The 21,438-nt window shown below is 40.3% G+C and overlaps 1 protein-coding gene across 1 annotated transcript in view; it reads right to left on the reverse strand.

Annotated features, from left to right (window-relative positions):
- Positions 1-1,487: 1,487 nt before the first annotated feature.
- lrit1a (leucine-rich repeat, immunoglobulin-like and transmembrane domains 1a) overlaps positions 1,488-21,438 on the reverse strand; it is a 22,208-nt gene continuing 2,257 nt past the window's right edge. Inside the window, exons 2-4 of the mRNA XM_061938772.2 lie at positions 17,524-17,984; positions 3,315-3,620; positions 1,488-3,250 (exon numbers count right to left, since the gene is read on the reverse strand). Of these exons, the coding sequence (XP_061794756.1) occupies positions 2,199-3,250; positions 3,315-3,620; positions 17,524-17,984 (1,819 nt within the window). The 3' untranslated portion in view covers positions 1,488-2,198. The remainder of the gene's footprint in view (positions 3,251-3,314; positions 3,621-17,523; positions 17,985-21,438) is intronic.

Below are 21,438 nucleotides of genomic sequence, written 5' to 3' on the forward strand. Positions count from 1 at the left end.
ATCGTAACTTACTCGGTCCGAATCGCTCTCGCTGCTGGTGGCCATGATTGTAAACAATGTGCAGATGTGAGGAGATCCACAACCTGTGACGTCACGCTACTCGTCTGCTACTTCCGGTACAGGCAAGGCTTTTTTATCAGCGACCAAAAGTTGCGAACTTTATCGTGGATGTTCTCTACTAAAATATGGCAATATCGCGAAATGATCAAGTATGACATATAGAATGGACCTGCTATCCCCCTTTAAATAAGAAAATCGCATTTCAGTAGGCCTTTAAATCAGGCTAGAATGATGGTTTTAGAACGGTCTTCCCAAAGTCCTGACTTAAACGTGTGGACAATGCTGAAGAAACAAGTCCATGTCAGAAAACCAACACACTTAGCTGAACTGCACCAATTTTGTCAAGAGGAATGGTCAAAAATTCAACCAGCTTGTGTGTTGTGCTAGTGATAAAGATCTTTTTAGAAGATCTGAAGGGGGAATTGTCGGAGGCAGATATTTATATATATCCGAATTTAAGTGTTACTTCTTTTCATTTCATTGTCATATTACAAAACAGCTAGTGTTTTTCTTCCAAATGTGGTTTTTTGGTTGTCTGCAAAACTGTGTGCTTAACCTTGAAGTGAGGAATGTTAGAGAGAGCGATAATAAGCATTTGTTTTGGCTAGAGAGACATGACTGCCAGGGGGGAAGGAAGAGAGACTTAAGAAGAGAGGGGGTTTGGTGGAGGGGGGGCAGACCATCTTGGCGACGCAATTGAATGTTCTATGCTGGACTGGTCTGAATGTATATATACAAAGCTTTGCAAATATATTACAAAATACCTATTCTGTCTCTGGTGGTTTTTCAACTCAGCTTTAAGTGTCGTAAAGAGCTTGGGAGCGACTTGTGACTTGAATTCCCTGGGAGGAACAACTGGTCCAAAACGCAACAATGGCTACCAAAAGCGCCTTATTGCAGTGAAACTTGCCAAGGGACATGTAAGCAAATATTAACATTGCTGTATGTATACTTTTGACCCAGACATTTTCAGTAGACCCATAATACATTCATAAAAGAACCAAACTTCATGAATGTTTTTTGTGACCAACAAGTATGTGCTCAATCACTCTATCACAAACAAATAAGAGTTTTAGAAATTATTGGAAACTCAAGACAGCCATGACATTATGTTCTTTACAACTTTTGATTGCGACTCCATATCGAGATATACTTTTTTGTCCATATCGCCCAGCCCTACTTGAGCCCACTATAGACCGGCTTGATACAAAACCAAAAAGATGAGGTTAAGGTGACGACAGACCGTTCATCCATTGTGTTCGACAAAAACAAGGGTCGGGGTATCAAATTAGGGTTTAAAATGAAGGTTGAGTTAGCTTCAATGCCAGGGTTCTGGTTACACTTAAAGTTAGGGTTGGGGTTAAGAAACAATGAGTTAAAGATAAGAACACACATATTTAGCAGATGTTTATATAGATATAGAAAAGTTTATTTAACTGTGGTCAAATAAATACACCTGTAGGGTAGGGATGTTTCTAAATGGCGAAAATAAACAAATACAATGGCGACGGCTACTGCATATGGGACTAAAAATAGATCTTTATTTACACGGCGTCATAGTTCAGTCCTTTCTGTACTTCTCTCCAGCTCCAGCTTGTCTGCGTTCACCAGAGTGTTGAGCCATGCCTGTGTGTATATATCTCCTCTGAGAACGTATGACAGATATATACAGAGGCACAGACTTGACCATATATATGGAAGTATTTACAAATCACACACGTACATACAAACAATGTGAGTATTTTGTTCCCTTTAAAATCGGATCAGGCTGCAGAGGTTTCTTCGCTGGGCCACGCAGATGGTCTGGAAATTGATATTCCCTAGACCGATATTTCCATGATGGTGCAGCGTGCAAAGGTCCTTTGATAGAAGTTGCCTCTGGGCGGAGGCGGAGTCGCAGGCGTGATCCAGCGCGGAGGAACGGGAGGCGGGGAATCCCATGGCACGTGTGGGCGGTGGCCCGCGGGGGCGCTCAAGTCGGGATGCGGCCGAGGGTGGTGGTACGGCTGGTGCTGGGGATACGGATGCGGGTGAAAGTGAGGATGTGATCGGCCGCGATGGTTCGGACTGGGACAGGGAGGAGGAGGGTGAGAGCGGGGGAGGTGACGCGGCGGAGGAGCCGGAGCTGGAGCATGACGTCAGCAGAAGTACTCATTAGGCTGTCCCTCTATTTTAGCCGTGGCCTCGGAATCCAGGCTGGAGCGGGCCGATAGCAGCCGGTTGGACTCTTCAGGGTTGAGTCTGTTCAAATATTCCCCTTCCAGACCTTTGGCTTTAGTCCCGGGCGACAGTGTCTCAAATGTCACGTAGGAATCTTGGATGTCCTTGGATTTTTTCCCCCAGTACTTCTGGATTCGTCTCTTCAAGGCCCCGCAACACACGATGACGGTGAGGGGTACCGCGATGATGCAGGCCACCGTGATGACGATCACGTTGATGAGCTTCTGCGTGCCAGTCGCACTCGCCGCCTCATCCGTGGAAAAAATGACACACTGCTCCTTCTTGGGGATGAGCCCCCTCACACACACGCAGGCGATGTACTTGGTCCTGGGCACTAGCCCTTCAATGGTCACTCGGTTCTGGCCCGCCCCCACATTGATCTTCCTCATGTCTCTCTCTCCGAACACGGCGTACAACACGCTGAAGGCCGTCGTGTTCTTGGCTTTGGGAGCTCGCCAGTTCAGAGAGATGGTATTGTCCGTGTCGCCCACCACCTTGACTGAGCGGACCACTCTGTCTGGGTCTTGCTGCAAGGACGAGGTGTTCGCCGCCAGGTTGCTGAGGTTGGTTTTCTCTAGATCCAGGAAGGTGTCTGTGGCTGGGTCCGGTGACGGTCGGTCGGGGAGGCTGTAACTGTCCAAACTGGGATCAGGGAGTTTGGGTGGGACCCCAAGATCCAAGACAGATGCCAATGTAGGGGCGGCGGTTGAAGCAAAGTATTTGGCCACCAGCTTCTCTTGATAGGCAGCTTTTCCGACAGCGTTGGATTTTTTGGCTTTGGCTTTCTTATCATTGCTGGTTTGGTTGTTGTCAGTTTTTGGCGAATTCGATACGACTAAAGAAATGACAGCCTCGGCGTTCCCTGCGTAGTTCGAGGCCTTGCAGATATATTTCCCCGAATCACGATAGGACACAGCCGGAACACTGAGGATGGACCAGGTGATGCCATCTTTCGACGTTTCCTGCTGGACTGTGACAGAAATGCAAGGTTTAGTTCCAGAACCGCCACGTAGAAAAATGATCTGGAGACTCACCTGTTCCGTTGAGGACCCGCTTATCTGCCCTGCGCCATGTCAAGTCCGGAATGGGGACCCCGATCGTCCCGCAGCGGAGCAGCACATTATTCCCAACGCCACTGCGGACCCGCGCCACGGCCGTGTGGATCTGTGGCAGCTCACAGCGCCTCAGCTCCGCGTCGCTAAACAAAACGCCCGATACACTCTCGGGGGCCGAGCAGCGCAGCCTGGTGTCTATGAACGCCACCGAGACCGTGGGAGACTTTTGGAACTGGATCAGGTCGTAGAGGCGACAGTCGCAGACCCAGGGGTTGTCATGGAGACCTGAGGGTGAAGGTCACAGGTAATGAGGTGCATGGCAGAGCTTCGATGCGATGGCGCGGCTTGCAGATGGCCAATGTGGAAGATGTTAAGCTTGTAAGCGGATTAACGTTTAATTCATAAACTACATCATGACCATGACTACGGCAATGATGTTGATGAGGATGAGCAAGGTCAGGCTGCGCTGTCAGTTTTACCCTCACGCCCTTCATCAAAGACCAGCTTTTATAAAACTAACAGCTGTTCTCAGTATCAAGGATAATCTAAATGCACTTTTTTGTATTTACAATTCGATGATTGGATTTTAACATGCGACAGAAGGCTGAGCAACACCTGACATGCAAAAAATGTTAAGACCAACAAAATTTGCTCTAAAGCAGAGTTTTTAAAATGTGAAAACTGGTTCAGCAGCTTTAAAAAATAAAGAAAAGTATATTTTTCAACCTACTAAGCTAATATCAGAGACTTTTTCAAGGCATTTTAACATGCGACAGAAGGCTGAGCAACACCTGACATGCAAAAACATCAACACCAAAAAAAATTTGCTCTGAAGCAGTTTTTAGCATGTGGAAACTGGTTCAACAGCTTAAAAAAATAAAGAAAAGCATATTTTTCAACCCACTAAGCTAATTTCAGTGACTTTTAAAAAACATTTTAACATGCAACAGAAGGCTGAGCAACACCTGACAACCAAAAACGTCAAGACCGACAAAATTTGCTCTAAAGCAGAGTTTTTAGAATGTGAAAACTGGTTCAGCAGCTTGAAAAAATAAAGAAAAGCATATTTTTCAACCCCCTAGGCTAATTTCAGTGACTTTTTGAATGCATTTTAACATGTGACAGAAGGCTAAGCAACACCTGACATGCAAACATTTTTAAAATCGACAAAATTCGATCTAAAGCAGAGTTTTTAGAATGTGAAAACTGGTTCAGCGGCTTTTAAAAATAAAGAAAAGTATCTTTTTCAACCCACTAAGCTAATTTCAGTGATGCGACAGAAGGCTGAGCAACACCTGACATGCAAAAAATGTTAAGACCAACAAAATTTGCTCTAAAGCAGAGTTTTTAGAATGTGAAAACTGGTTCAGCAGCTTTAAAAAATAAAGAAAAGTATCCTTTTCAACCCACTAAGCTAATATCAGTGACTTTTTCAAGGCATTTTAACATGCGACAGAGGGCTGAGCAACACCCAACATCCAAAAACGTCAAGACCAACAAAATTTGCTCTAAAGCAAAGTTTTTAGAATGTGTAAACTGGTTCAGCAGCTTGAAAAAATAAAGAAAAGCATATTTTCCAACCCACTAAGCTAATTTCAGTGACTTTTTAAATGCATTTTAACATGCGACAAAAGGCTGAGCAACACCTGACATGCAAAAAATTTTAAAATCGATAAAATTCGATCTAAAGCAGAGTTTTTAGAATGTGAAAACTGGTTCAGCGGCTTTAAAAAATAAAGAAAAGTATATCTTTCAACCCACTAAGCTAATTTCAGTGACTTTTTAAAAGCATTTTAACATGCGACAGAAGGCTGAGCAACACCTGACAAGGAAAAAACGTCAAAATCGACAAAATTCACTCTAAAGCATAGTTTTTAGCATGTGGAAACTGGTACAGCAGCTTAAAAAAATAATGAGAAGCATCTTTTTCATCCCACTAATCTAATTTCAGTGACTTTTTAAAAGCATCTTAACATGCGACAGAAGGCTGAGCAACACCCGACATGCAAACATGTTAAGACCAACAAAATTGGCTCTAAAGCAGTGTTTTTAGAATGTGTAAACTGGTTCAGCAGCTTCAAAAATATTAAGAAAAGCATTTTTTTCAACCCACTAAGCTAATTTCAGTGACTTTTTAAAGGCATTTTAACATGTGACAGAAGGCTGAGCAACACCTGACATGCAAAAAAATGTTAAAATCGACAAAATTTGATCTAAAGCAGAGTTTTTAGAATGTGAAAACAGGTTCAGCAGCTTAAAAAAATAACGAAAAGCATCTTTTTCATCCCACTAATCTAATTTCAGTGACTTTTTAAAATAATTTTAACATGCGACAGAAGGCTGAGCAACACCTGACATGCAAAAAAGTCAAGACCGACAAAATTCACTCTGAAGCAGAGTTTTTAGCATGTGGAAACTGGTTCAGCAGCTTAAAAAAATAACGAAAAGCATCTTTTTCATCCCACTAAGCTAATTTCAGTGACTTTTTAAATGCATTTTAACATGCGACAGAAGGCTGAGCAACACCTGGCATGCAAAAATGTTAAGACCGACAAAATTGGCTCTAAAGCAGGGTTTTTAGAATGTGAAAACTGGTTCAGCAGCTTAAAAAAATTAACAAAAGCATATTTTTCAACCCACTAACCTAATTTCAGTGACTTTTTAAAAGCATTTTAACATGGGACAGAAGGCTGAGCAACACCTGACATGCAAACATGTTAAGACCAACAAAATTGGCTCTAAAGCAGAGTTTTTAGAATGTGAAAACTGGTTCAGCAGCTTAAAAAAATAAAGAAAAACATATTTTTCAACCCACTAAGCTAATTTCAGTGACTTTTTAAATGCATTTTAACATGCGACAGAAGCCTGAGCAACACCCGACATGCAAACATGTTAAGACCGACAAAATTCACTCTAAAGCAGAGTTTTTAGCATGTGGAAACTGGTTCAGCAGCTTAAAAAAATAACGAAAAGCATCTTTTTCATCCCACTAATCTAATTTCAGTGACTTTTTAAAAGCATCATAACATGCGACAGAAGGCTGAGCAACACCCGACATGCAAACATGTTAAGACCGACAAAATTCGCTCTAAAGCAGAGTTTTTAGAATGTGAAAACTGGTTCAGCAGCTTAAAAAAAATTGAGAAAAACATCTTTTCCATCCCACTAAGCTAATTTCAGTGACTTTTTTAATGCATTTTAACATGCAACAGAAGGCTGAGCAACACCCGACATCCAAAAACGTCAAGACCGACAAAATTCGCTCTAAAGCAGAGTTTTTAGAATGTGAAAACTGGTTCAGCAGCTTAAAAAAATTAAGAAAAGCATCTTTTTCAACCCACTAAGCTAATTTCAGTGACTTTTTAAAAACATTTTAACATGCGACAGAAGGCTGAGCAACATCAAGACCAACAAAATTAGCTCTAAAGCAGAGTTTTTAGAATGTGTAAACTGGTTCAGCAGCTTTAGAAAATAAAGAAAATCATCTTTTTCAACCCACAAAGCTAATTTCAGTGACTTTTTAAAAAAGCATCTTAACAAGTTTGATCATATTACGCCTATACTGGCTCACCTGCACTGGCTTCCTGTGCACTTAAGATGTGACTTTAAGGTTTTACTACTTACGTATAAAATACTACACAATCTAACTCCGTCCTATCTTGTCGATTGTATTGTACCATATGTCCCAGCAAGAAATCTGCGTTCAAAGAACTCCGGCTTATTAGTGATTCCCAGAGCCCATAAAAAGTCTGCGGGCTATAGAGCGTTTTCTATTCGGGCTCCAGTACTATGGAATGCCCTCCCGGTAACAATTAGAGATGCTACCTCAGTAGAAGCATTTAAGTCCCATCTTAAAACTCATTTGTATACTCTAGCCTTTAAATAGCCCCCCTGTTAGACCAGTTGATCTGCCGTTTCTTTTCTTTTCTCCTCTGCTCCCCTTTTCCTTGTGGAGGGGGGGGGGGCACAGGTCCGGTGGCCATGGATGAAGTGCTGGCTGTCCAGAGTCGGGACCCGGGGTGGACCGCTCGCCTGTGCATCGGCTGGGAACATCTCTGCGCTGCTGACCCGTCTCCGCTCGGGATGGTGTCCTGCTGGCCCCACTATGGACTGAACTCTTACTATTATGTTGGATCCACTATGGACTGGACTCTCACAATATTATGTCAGACCCACTCGACATCCATTGCTTTCGGTCTCCCCTAGAGGGGGGGGGTTACCCACATATGCGGTCCTCTCCAAGGTTTCTCATAGTCATTCACATCGACGTACCACTGGGGTGAGTTTTTCCTTGCCCTTATGTGGGCTTTGTACCGAGGATGTCGTTGTGGCTTGTGCAGCCCTTTGAGACACTTGTGATTTAGGGCTATATAAATAAACATTGATTGATTGATTGAACATGCGACAGAAGACTGAGCAACACCTGACATCCAAAAACGTCAAGACAAACAAAATTTGCTCTAAAGCAAAGTTTTTAGAATGTGTAAACTGGTTCAGCAGCTTTAAAAAATTAAAGAAAATCATCTTTTTCAACCCACAAAGCTAATTTCAGTGACTTTTTTAAAAAGCATTATAACATGCGATAGAAGGCTGAGCAACACCTGACATGCAAAAATGTTAAAAGAGAACATTATCACAATTTCAGAATGGTTAAAACCATTAAAAATCCGTTTCCAGTGGCTTAATTTATTTTTCGAAGTTTTTTTCAAAATTTTACCCATAACGCAATATCCCTAAAAAAAAGCTTCAAAGTGCCTGATTTTAACCATCGTTATAAACACCCGTCCATTTTCCTGTGACGTCACATAGTGAAGCCAACACAAACAAACATGGCAGAAAGAACAGCAAGGTATAGCGACATTAGCTCGGATTCAGACTCGGATTTCAGCGGCTTAAGCGATTCAACAGATTACGCATGTATTGAAACGGATGGTTGTAGTGTGGAGGCAGGTAGCGAAAACGAATATTGAAGAAGAAACTGAAGCTATTGAGCCATATCGGTTTGAACCGTATGCAAGCGAAACCGACGAAAACGACACGACAGCCAGCGACACGGGAGAAAGCGAGGACGAATTTGGCGATCGCCTTCTAACCAACGATTGGTATGTGTTTGTTTGGCATTAAAGGAAACTAACAACTATGAACTAGGTTTACAGCATATGAAATACATTTGTCAACAACATGCACTTTGAGAGTGCAGACAGCCCAATTTTGATCAATTAATATATTCTGTAGACATACCCTCATGTCAGCAGGCCAGGGAAGCTAGGGTCGATATTCTTCTCTTGATCATCTTCGGGACGGTGTGAGCCAAGACATCCAGGGGGTTTAGCTCGCTCGTCTGCGGGAACAAACTGCCGCCATTGCTTGCCGTGCTACCGGGGTCCTTTGTCCCTGAATAGCTCACACACTCCGGCAGATTCAATGGGGGTCTGGCGGCAGATTTCTTTGACTTTATCGTTGGAAATGCATCTGCTTTGAGTGTCGCAGGATATCCACACATTCTTGCCATCTCTGTCGTAGCATAGCTTTCGTCGGTAAAGTGTGAGGAACAAACGTCCAATTTCTTGCCACTTTCGCATCTTTGGGCCACTGGTGCAACTTGAATCCGTCCCTGTTCGTGTTGTTACACCCTCCGACAACACACCGACGAGGCATAATGTCTCCAAGGTACGGAAAACAGTCGAAAAAACGGAAAATAACAGAGCTGATTTGACTCTGTGTTTGAGAAAATGGCGGATTGCTTCCCGATGCGACGTCACGTTGTGACGTCATCGCTCCGAGAGCGAATATTAGAAAGGCGCTTAATTCGCCAAAATTCACCCATTTAGAGTTCGGAAATCGGTTAAAAAAATATATGGTCTTTTTTCTGCAACATAAAGGTATATATTGACGCTTACATAGGTCTGGTGATAATGTTCCCCTTTAAGACCGACAAAATTCGATCTAAAGCAGAATTTTTAGAATGTGAAAACTGGTTCAGCAGCTTTAAAAAAATAAAGAAAATCATGTTTTTCAATCCACTAAGCTAATTTCAGTGACCTTTTAAATGCATTTTAACATGCGACAGAAGGCTGAGCAACACCTGACATGCAAAAAATGGTCAAATCGACAAAATTCGATCTAAAGCAGAGTTTTTAAAATGTGAAAACTGGTTCAGCAGCTTAAAAAAATTAAGAAAAGCATCTTTTTCAACCCACTAAGCTAATTTCAGGGACTTTTTAAAGGCATTTTAAAATGCGACAGAAGGCTGAGCAACACATGACCTGCAAAAACATCAACACCAAAAAAATTAGCTCTAAACAGTTTTTAGAATGTGTAAGCTGGTTCAGCAGCTTAAAAACAATTGAGAAAAGCATATTTTCCATCCGACTAAGCTAATTTCAGTGACTTTTTAAAGGCGAAGTGAATGTCCTAGTTCCTACGCAGAAAACTCCACTGCTTCGGAAAATCAGTTTATCGAGAAGCAGAAGACGCTTTAACTGTATCAAAGTCTCTAAAAACCCTGTTTTAAAGTCAATGAAAGATAATAATTGGATATTTTACACTGTTGAAAAAGTCTCTTAATTATGGGTGAGCTTGTGTGGTTAAATGTGTTGCCCTCATTTTGTTGTTTTTTTACTAGACTGATTTTACATATAAAACAGATAGGCATGTTTTAGCTCACTATGGGGTTTTTTTTTACGCACCTGCGCTGCAGTGACGTGCAGTCACTAGAGGCAGGTGAGGCGGGGCCTCACCTGCCATCATGGAAAGAAAAAAAATGTAAAAAGAAAAAAATATATATTAAATTGTTAAATGTATCCAGTGATTATACTATAAAGTTATTTTCCATTTAACTTCACCAGTTTTAGATTATTTTTATTCAAAATCGCTGAATTTTCACATTTGCCGTTCAAATACTGAGAAGAGACGGTGCGGTGAACAGCAGCCAGTCGAGGCACGTCACTCAGTGCCTCAACATGGATTGCGGACTCGGCTAACTGCTGGCCTGCTGTGCAGTGAGACCGTATTGCTATATGAACTATATTATACATTTCCATAGTTTAGTTAGCTGAGGTATATAATGTACAGTGTATTTTGTCAACAACTGTATGTGTGTAACGTATTTCTTGTGCTGAGCGATCATAAAACGGCTGCAAAAGACGCACTGGCTGCGGCTCGCCTCCTGCACCCCCGCCGTAGAATGCACGGCAACCCCTGACGGGAGTGTTATATCAACTAAAGCCCACACTTACACTTTCCACGTGCAAGATTGAATCTATTTAAAAAAGTTATTTCATAAGAAGCCAAAAAGTGCAAAAACAATAATGTTCGTGTTGAAGTAGTTGTGAATGACTGCAGGGCCACAACATTAGGTACACCTGCAGACTGCAGGTGTACCTAATTCACAACTCCTCCAACACGGACATTATTGTTTTTGCACTTTTTGGCTTCTTATTAAATAACTTTTGTAACCTATTTTTATGGGCTTTCCTCTTTGTGATGTTAAGTTCCTGTTATGCACTGTTATACAGTATATGCCTTGAGCTCTTATTTTGAAGGCGCTAAGAGCGGAATTTTGACACGTTGGAGTGGAGCGGAAGTTTTTGAAAGAAGGTAAATAAAGTGGTCCTCGTGTAAACTGGAGCCTCCGTGTTTGTTATTTTGTAGTTTCATACAGTATAGGCGACATTTATAAACCCTCGGTTACACTTTTTTAAATAGATTCAATCTTGCACGTGGAAAGTTGAAGTGAGGGCTTTAGTTGATATAACACTCCCATCAGGGGGTTCATTAATCAGCACAACAGTGGCGCATTTATAAGTAAAGGTAAGACCATAATAACGTTTTTTTATTAAATGTGCTTTTTTGTGTGCTACAGTTTGTATGTGTAAAGTTAAAGTTAAGTTAAAGTACCAATGATTGTCACACACACACTAGGTGTGGTGAAATTTGTCCTCTGCATTTGACCCATCCCCTTGTTCACCCCCTGGGAGGTGAGGGGAGCAGTGGGCAGCAGCGGCGCCGCGCCCGGGAATCATTTTTGGTGATTTAACCCCCAATTCCAACCCTTGATGCTGAGTGCCAAGCAGGGAAGAATGCTGGTATGAGCTTTTAAACATAACCCGTTAACTGCTGCCAATCAAATGGTGAATAAGATACTCTTTAGGGTTCATATGTTTGTAAATCTGACCTTGATGAAGTCAGTGCCTCACCAGCCATCAACCTCACCGCACGTCACTGCTGCGCTGTAAATGAGTATTTCAGTTATATTTATATCAGTTCTGTCAAACGATACATTTTTGGGAAAAACAGATCATTCCCACTTTTGAATTTGGATTAATCGCAGGTTATTACTCACTTGCATAATTCAAATAAACACCCTTTCACTGTCTTGAATGCATATCATGTATTTGCTCAAAACTTGGTACCAGTTTTATCTAAATGTATCTCAATTTTGAAGTGAAATTTGCGACTGATCACACCATTCGGGAGTCTCCTCACTCAATCAATCCATCAAACAATTCCTTTATTGTCATTGTCATAATGACACATAAGTCATACATGTCAACGAGATTATGTTTGAGCTTTGTCCAGCGGCATAGAAACTGCATTGCTGTGCAGGTTGACCAGAATTTACAGTTTAGCATTGTCAAGAAGATAGCGAATAGAGGGGTGTGGGGGTGGGAACAGTCAGAAGTCTGATGGGTGTTACGTTGATGTTGCAACAATGCAATGTCCAGAGCACAATTATTGAGGTGGTGAAGAGTGAGGTAAAAAGATGGCAGGCTGTTCATTTAGCAGTCTCACAGCCTGGGGATACAGACTGTGAGACATTCTGGTGGTCCTGGAGCGAATCGATCTATACCTCCTTCCAGAGGGTAGCAGGTTGAAGAGGCCATGTGCTGGGTGGTATCTGTCCTTCAGGATGTTATGTACTCGCTTTAGGCAGCGAGTTGTGTACATGGCACTCATCTCTGGGAGCATCGTCCTTGTTAATGTTCTCCGCCGCTTTAACCACTCATCTTCGCACTAACGTATGCGTTGACCTGATCACTGATCACCGGTTAACAACCTGTGCCTCCCTTTTAAGTAACCATCCACGGATGGGATAAAGGAGCATTGGCGGGCAAAATAAATGTGATCATTCTGCACATATGCATGTTTAATGCGATTAATCTCATGAGTTAACTTGTTAGTTTTGACAGCCAAATTTGTACGAATATAAATTAGTGCTGTCAGACAAATGCATTTTTAATCAGATTTTGCATTTTAATTAATTAATTAAATTATTTTTATGCAATATTTTGACACAAACGTAATTTCATTGTCTGAATGTCATAGTGGAACTGGTTTAAATGTTTTACCTGAATGCACATCACTTATTTGCTCAAAACTTGGAAACAGTTTTATCTAAAGTCCTGTCAGGGAGCATTTTGAAGGGAAATTTGCACAGGTGTCAAACTCAAGGCCCGGGGGGCCAGTTCTGGCCCGCCATATCGTTTTATGTGGCACGCAAAAGCCTGGGAAAAAATGGGTTTCAATAAAAAAATATTTTTTTAATAAATCCATTCGTTCTTTCAGTTTTGACAGAAAAAAAATGCATATTTTAAACTGTAATATTATCTGATCATGCCAATTATATTATTATATACTGTACTGTAAACTGGTCACAACATACAAGGCCTTCACAAAAAAAATTTAAATGTGGCTTATCAACGCCTACAGCTGCGAACACTAAAAGATGAGCCTGTTTTGATGCTATGATAAATGTTATGTTGTGATGTTGTATTTTATTTTTTAGTATATTCTTTTTCTCTCTTTTTCTTTGAAATTGTAATTTTACTGCCTTTTTTACATCATGACTACATATGAAAACCAGCCTTCTGGCTAATTCTGGCTTTTTTTAACCATCTGTAGTCATGTGTTTTTATGAAATTGCATTGTCCCCTTTGAAATAAACTAATCTTAATCTTAATCCTATCGCAAAATTATTTTTGTGAGATAAAAACAAATAGTTCAATATCTAGTTGTGACCGTTATTTATGATTTTAAAGCAAGTTATACATAAAAAAAAAATCTTATGATCAAAATGCATATGCATTTCGATTAATCATGATTAACCACAGGTTATTACCCGCATGCATAATGTAAATTAATTTTAAAAACGCGGCCCTCTGAAAGCAGCCATTACTGCGATGTGGCCCTCAATGAAAATGACTTTTACAGTACATCCCTGGTCTAGAGTCTCGTCACTCATCTGTGCACTGACTGTATAACACACACCTTTCAGGTAACCATCTCCTGTTAAGGTCAAGGAACATGTACGGTTAAAATAAGATTTGTGATTAATCTGCAGTTGTACATGATTAATGCAAGAATTGTTTGTAACTAACCACATGAGTTAACTCGCTATTTTTGATGGCTTTAATAAAAACCTGTGCCACCTTGCAGGAAGTGGAGCATGTGCAGTCAAAATAAATTGCGTGATTAATCTGCACAATTATTGCGATATTTTAATATTTATGACAGCTGTAATGTACAGTGCAGGCCAAAAGTTTGGACATACCTGCGTTTTCTTTATTTTCATGACTATTTACATTGTAGATTGTCCCTGAAGGCATCACAACTATGAATGAACACATGTTGGAAAAGGGTGAAATAACTGAAAACATGTTTTGTATTCTAGTTTCTTCAAAATAGCCACCCTTGGCTCTGATTACTGCTTTGCACACTCTTGGCATTCTCTGGATGAGCTACAAGCACACCTGTGAAGTAAAAACCCTTTCAGGTGACTACCTCTTGAAGGTCATCGAGAGAATGCCAAGAGTGTGCAAACATGTTTTATATTCTAGTTTCTTCAAAATAGCCACCCTTGGCTCTGATTAATGCATTGCACACTCTTGGCATTCTCTGGATGAGCTACAGGCACACCTGTGAAGTAAAAACCTTTTCAGGTGACTACCTCTTGAAGCTCATCGAGAGAATGCCAAGAGTGTGCAAACATGTTTTATATTCTAGTTTCTTCAAAATAGCCACACTTTGCTCTGATTACCGCTTTGCACACTCTCGGCATTCTCTGGATGAGCTACAAGCACACCTGTGAAGTAAAAACCCTTTCAGGTGACTACCTCTTGAAGCTCATTGAGAGAATGCCAAGAGTGTGCAAACATGTTTTATATTCTAGTTTCTTCAAAATAGCCACCCTTGGCTCTGATTACTGTATTGCACACTCTTGGCATTCTCTGGATGAGCTACAAGCACACCTGTGAAGTAAAAACCCTTTCAGGTGACTACCTCTTGAAGCTCATCGAGAGAATGCCAAGAGTGTGCAAACATGTTTTATATTCTAGTTTCTTCAAAATAGCCACCCTTTGCTCTGACTACTGCTTTGCACACTCTTGGCATTCTCTGGATGAGCTTCAAGGACACCTGTGAAGTAAAAACCTCTTGAAGCTCATCGAGAGAATGCCAAGAGTGTGCAAAACAGTAATCAGAACAAAAGGTGGCTATTTTGAAGAAACTAGAATATAAAACATGTTTTCAGTTATTTCACCTTTTTTGTTAAGTACATAACTCCACATGTGTTCATTCATAGTTTTGATGCCTTCAGTGACAATTTACAACAGGGGTGTCAAACATACGGTCCACGGGCCGGATCAAGCCCGCGAACACTGTATACCCGGCCCACGGGATGAGTTTGCTGAGTATAAAAATAAACTGAAATCCTTGAATGAAAGAAATTGCTGTTCTAAATGTGTCCACTGGATGTCGCTATAGCAATTATTTGTATATTTGTAGATGATGTTTACAGAATAAACCACATGTTAGTACAACAGTTGAGGAAAATGAGTAAACTACACAAATAACATCCTGTAATTGAATTTTGTTATGATTTTTTTTAATCTTGATAGATTAAAAATTAACACCAATTAGAGCATTTTAAAAACTCTACCAGACTCAATTCCACCTGTTTGACTGATGAACATTATCACATCATCTATTCAGAACGCGTAAACAACGACAGATGAAGATAGAATACTATTAACCGCAACATGTAAGTGTAAAAAAAAAACAACGTTGTGATTTGTACATTTTCAAAACGTGCTTGTTTTATTTTTAAACAAAGGAAATAATCCGACATTGTCTTTATTTTTAGGTTATCATGCCATGATTTTACCAGTTTGGCACACTTGGGAGTAGATTTTTCTCCATGTGGCCCCCGATCTAAAATGAGTTTGACGCCCCCAGTCATAGTCATTAAAATAAAGAAACCCCATTGAATGAGAAGGCTTGTCCAAACTTTTGGCCAGTGTTTTTCAACCTTTTTTGAGCCAAGGCACATTTTTTGCGTTGATAAAATCCAGAGGCACACCACCAGCAGAAATCATTAAAAAACAAAACTCAGTTGACAGTAAAAAGTCGTTGTCGCAACTGTTGGATATGACTTTAAACCATAAGCAACCATGCATCAATATAGCTCTTGTCTCAAAGTAGGTGTAATGTCACCACCTGTCACATCACCCTCTGACTTATTTGAAGTTTTTTGCTGTTTTCCTGTGTGTAGTGTTTTAGTTCTTGTCTTGCGCTCCTATTTTGGTGGCTTTTTCTCTTTTTTTTGGTATTTTCCTGTAGCAGTTTCATGTCTTCCTTTGAGCAATATTTCCCGCATCTACTTTGTTTTAGCAATCAAGAATATTTCAGTTGTTTTCATCCTTCTTTGTGGGGACATTGTTGATTGTCATGTCACGTTCAGATGTACATTGTGGACGCCGTCTTTGCTCCACAGTAAGTCTTTGCTGTCGTCCAGCATTCTGTTTTTGTTGACTTATAGCCAGTTCAGTTTTAGTTTCCTTCTGCATAGCCTTCCCTAAGCTTCAATGCCTTTTCTTAGGGGCACTCATTGGCGTTGTTAGGCCTATTTTAGGGGGGCTCAAGCCCCCCTAAAATATTCTTAAGCCCCCCTAAATAATTTGGTGTTTTTTTTACAAATAAATGCCGACATATTCATTATAAAGTGGCCCAAATATGAGTTTAAATAAATAATCATATAACCTGTTATTATTCACTCAGTTTCCCCTCACTTCGTAGCGTAAGGTAGAGAGCCCCTTTCGTGCGTCCGTATCCAATCCATTCCACTTGTTCATGTAGAAAATGCCCACATCACTCAAATTCCAGCCCGCATTTTCTCTGCGACCTTGCTTGCGGTCCTGCAGGTGTACGAAGCACATTATCTTCCTTTACAATGAGTGAAGCTGCACAAAACCTTGTGTGTGCAATTGTAAATCATTTATTTTTTAAGTTTTGTGTTTCTTGTAGAATCTATATAAAGTAATATACATAAGCCTATTGTTAAAATAATGAAAAAAAACATCATTAAATATATTTGTTTTATTGTATTGTTACATGAATAGCTGTTTTATTATTATAGGATGGCTTGTTAAACATTTAATAGGAATTTCAGAGGGAGGAAAAACCAAGACATTTAATATAAAATGTAAAATGAATAAATACATAAAAAGAAAAAGAAAATATATGGTTAAAAGCCATCATCCCGGGGAGCATTTCATTTCGTCCCGTGCATTTTTTTTAAATAATAATAATAACAATGAATAATTTCTAAGTCTTTGCTAGCCGTTTGTGAAGTTTTGTGCTCGTGCGTAACATTCGCTCGCATCCTGTGCATCTCCTGGGGGCAAAGCCCCCCCTGTCCTTAAAAGCTAGTGACGCCCCTGGGGGCACTCATCTTTTGTTTATTTTTGGTTTAAGCATTAGACTCCTTTTTACCTACACGCTGTCTCCCGCTGTTTCCGACATCTACAAAGCAATTAGCTACCGGCTGCCACCTACTGATATGGAAGAGTATTACACGGTTACTCTGCCGAGCTCTAGACAGCACCGACACTCAACAACAACACATCACTTGCAGACTATAATTACTGGTTTGCAAAAAATATTTTTAACCCAAATAGGTGAAATTAGATCATCTCCCACGGCACACCAGACTGTATCTCACAGTGGTTGAAAAACACTCTGTATATAATCATAAAAATATAATGATTGAGCAAGTTTGATCGACACGTGTGTTTCTTTGCGTAATGTTTATGAAAAATACACATTAATTCATGAAATGTTTAATCCAATACAAGATTGTTTTGCGTTGGTTTGTGCAGGTGTGCTTAGTTTTGTGAGTGGCCATAATTACCCAGGATCATCTTGGAGCTCTCCGGGCCCTGTGCCGGTTTCACCGCCAGCCAGTTGGAGAGCACCGTGGCGGGCAAGGTGAGCAGGCTGTTGCTGGACAGGTCCAGGTAGGTGAGGTTCCTGATGTGTGCGTTGGCCTCCGCCGGAAGCGAGGTGAGCTGGTTGTTGTGCAAATCCAGAAGTCTCAGACTGGGCATGTCCGTCAGCGACTCCCAGGGGAAGGCGACGAGCGCGTTGCCGTCCAGGCGCAGCTCCTCCAGGTTGAAGAGGCCCCGGAAGCTGTCGGCGCTGAGGACGGAGAGCGTGTTGAAGGACATCCACAGGAACTCCAGACTGGAGAGGTAGTTGAAGGCTTCGCTCGGTATCCTCTGGATGGCCGTCTTCTCGATGCGGAGTTTGGACGTGTCCACCGGGAACCCGACAGGCACGAGGGATATCTCTGGATCGTTGCAAATCACACTCCTGGAAAAGCATTTAAAATAAGCAACATAAGGAAGACATGTATCAAATTGTTGTGGAAAGTTCATTCATTTGAAAGTGTGATTGTTTTTGCATGTTCGTAGTAGCAAAAATATAAAAACCGATGCATCAAAACTAGAGATTTCCGATAATGTTTTTTTCGCCGATATCCGATATTCCGATATTGTCCAACTCTTAATTACCGATACCGATATATACAGTCGTGGAATTAACACATTATTATGCCTAATTTTGTTGTGATGCCCCGCTGGATGCATTAAACAATGTAACAAGGTTTTCCCAAAATAAATCAACTCAAGTTATGGAAAAAAAAATGCCAACATGGCACTGCCATATTTATTATTGAAGTCACAAAGTGCATTATTTTTTTTTTAACATGCCTCAAAATAGCAGCTTGGAATTTGGGACATGCTCTCCCTGAGAGAGCATGAGGAGGTTGAGGTGGGCGATGTTTTGGTAGGGGGTAGCTGGGGGTGTATATTGTAGCGTCCCGGAAGAGTTAGTGCTGCAAGGGGTTTCTGGGTATTTGTTCTGTTGTGTTTATGTTGTGTTACGGTGCGGATGTTCTCCCGAAATGTGTTTGTCATTCTTGTTTGGTGTGGGTTCACAGTGTGGCGCATATTTGTAACAGTGTTAAAGTTGTTTATACGGCCACCCTCAGTGTGACCTGTATGGCTGTGAATGCAAGGCATACTTGACGGGGCCGGCACGCAAAGGCCGTGCCTTTAAGGTTTATTGGCGCTCTGTTCTTATCCCTACGTCCGTGTACACAGCGGCGTTTTAAAAAGTCATAAATTTTACTTTTTGAAACCGATACCGATAATTTCCGATATTACATTTTAAAGCATTTATCGGCCGGTAATATCGGCAGTCCGATATTATGGGACATCCCTAATCAAAACAATCATTTCAAATCAAGTATTGCATGAGATATGGTCAGATGATGCTTGTAATGCTGTGGCCTGCAGCAAGGCCGCCAAAATAAGATCTGAGCAGTAGTGCGAATATTTGAGTTTGAGTTTGAGTTTGAGTTTATTTCGAACATGCATGCATACAACATGATGCGTCACAATTTCCAGTTTCTCTATTCCAGTGTTTTTCAACCTTTTTTTAAGCCAAGTCACATTTTTTTCACTGAAAAAAATGCGGCGGCACACCACCAGCAGAAAACATTAAAAAAATTAAACTCAGCAGCCGATATTGACAGTAAAATGTCATTCTCGCAAGTGTTGGATATGAATTTAAACCATACCCAACCATGCATCACTATAGCTCTTGTCTCAAAGTATGTGTACTGTCACGACCTGTCACATCACACTGTGACTTAATTTGAGTTTGTGAGGGTTTTCTTGTGTGTTGTGGACGCCTTCTCAGCTCCACACGCTGTAAGTCTTTGCTGTCGTCCAGCATTCCGTTTTTGTTTACTTTGCAGCCAGTTCAGTTTTAGTTTCGTTCTGCATAGCCTTCCTTAAGCTTCAATTACTTTTCTTAGTAGCACTCCACCTTTTGTTTACTTTTGGTTTAAGCATTAGATACCTTTTTACCCGCGGTCGTATGCATATTGTGATCACGACAACAAACCATGTTCCCGGCATCTACAAAAGCAATTAGCTACCTGATATGGAAGAGCAGGGGCGTCACTAGCTTTTAAGGACAGGGGGGGCTTACCCCCCAGGAGATGCACAGGATGCGAGCGAACGTAGCGCACGAGCACAAAACTTCACAAACGGCTAACAAAGACTTAGAAATTATTCATTGTTATTATTATTATTATTTCAGACGGTTTATTTTCAATCTGTGTTCAGTACAACAAACGTGGGTTTGCACAGTGACATTTTGTTTACAGCATCAACAAGAAACAATGACTTGCATGATCCTTCAAGATACACTGAAACACAATGAAAGTCATGGCATTAGCCTCTATGTTATTCATTCACAACATAGAGGCTAATGCCACGACTTTTGCTCACAATAGAATATTTGTTCCCAAATATTTTGAAGTTACACAGATTACATTTTGGGCACATAAGTGACTAAAATGGTTGTAAATTCAAGCCCTGGAAATATTAGTTAATTACTTGAATTAAAGTAATATCTGTATCGGGATAATTTGGCTTGTATATAATATATATATATATATATATATATGTCTTAATAAGGTTATCCAAAAAATAGTGCTCGATACCGTAGTAGAGCGCAATATATGTATGTGTGGGGAAAAAAATCACAAGACTATTTCATCTCTACAGGCCTGTTTCATGAGGGGGGTACCCTCAATCGTCAGGAGATTTTAATGGGAGCATTCGCATACCATGGTTTATATAGGGCACAGAGTGGGTGGGTACAGGCTGGCCTGGGGGCGTGGTGATTGGTTCATGTGTTACCTAGGAGGTGTTTCCGTCTATGGCGGCATGTTGTTACAATTTCGCTGCGCTTGTTGAGGGATGACAGGTCTGGACGGTAGATAATAAACAGTTTCTCTTTCAAGCATAGGTTGCATCTTTTATTACCACTATTGTAAGGTGTGCTGGATGCAAGAATTTGCCATGTTATTGAATATTCAACATTATTGTCTTTGAGGTCCCAAATGTGTTTGCTGAGTTCTGTGGTATTTCGCAGGTTTTTGTTCCTGAAAGAAGCCTTGTGGTTGTTCCATCTGGTTTTGAATTCACCCTCGGTTAATCCTACGTATGTGTCGGATGTGTTAATGTCCTTGCGTATTACCTTAGATTGGTAGACATGATTGGTAGAGATGAAATAGTCTTGTGATTTTTTTCCCCACACATACATATATATATATATATATATATATATATATATATATATATATATATATATATATATATATATATATATATATATATATATATATATATATACATATATATATATATATATATATATATGTATTATGGCAAGCCTTTAAGGAAATTAAATATATATGGAAGTCTGAATAGAAATGAGAAACGTTTATATATACTGTAAATAAGAAAGACTTAGCTGATCTGAAAAAGAGCCAAAGCTGTCAAAGAGCTGAGGGACCATCTTCAAAGTGCAATGCTGAAACAAATAATGCAAACAATATAATGTAACTTCCAGGGCTTGAGATTAACGTAGTACCGTCGTCTGTAAAAAAAAAAAAAATGCACGGGACGAAATGAAATGCTCCCTGGGACGATGGCTTTTAACCATTTTATTTTTTTTTATTTTTATGTATTTATTCATTTTACATTTTATATTAAATGTCTTGGTTTTTCCACCCTCTGAAAATCCTATGAAATGTTTAACAAGCCATCCTATAATAATACAACAGCTATTAATGTAACAATACAATAAAACAAATATATTTAATGATGTTTTTTTCATTATTTTAACAATAGGCTAATGTATATTACTTTATATAGATTCTACAAGAAACACAAAACTTAAAAACTAA

Source organism: Nerophis lumbriciformis, linkage group LG02 (genome assembly GCF_033978685.3).
Source record: "Nerophis lumbriciformis linkage group LG02, RoL_Nlum_v2.1, whole genome shotgun sequence".
Taxonomy (NCBI): Eukaryota; Metazoa; Chordata; class Actinopteri; order Syngnathiformes; family Syngnathidae; genus Nerophis; species Nerophis lumbriciformis.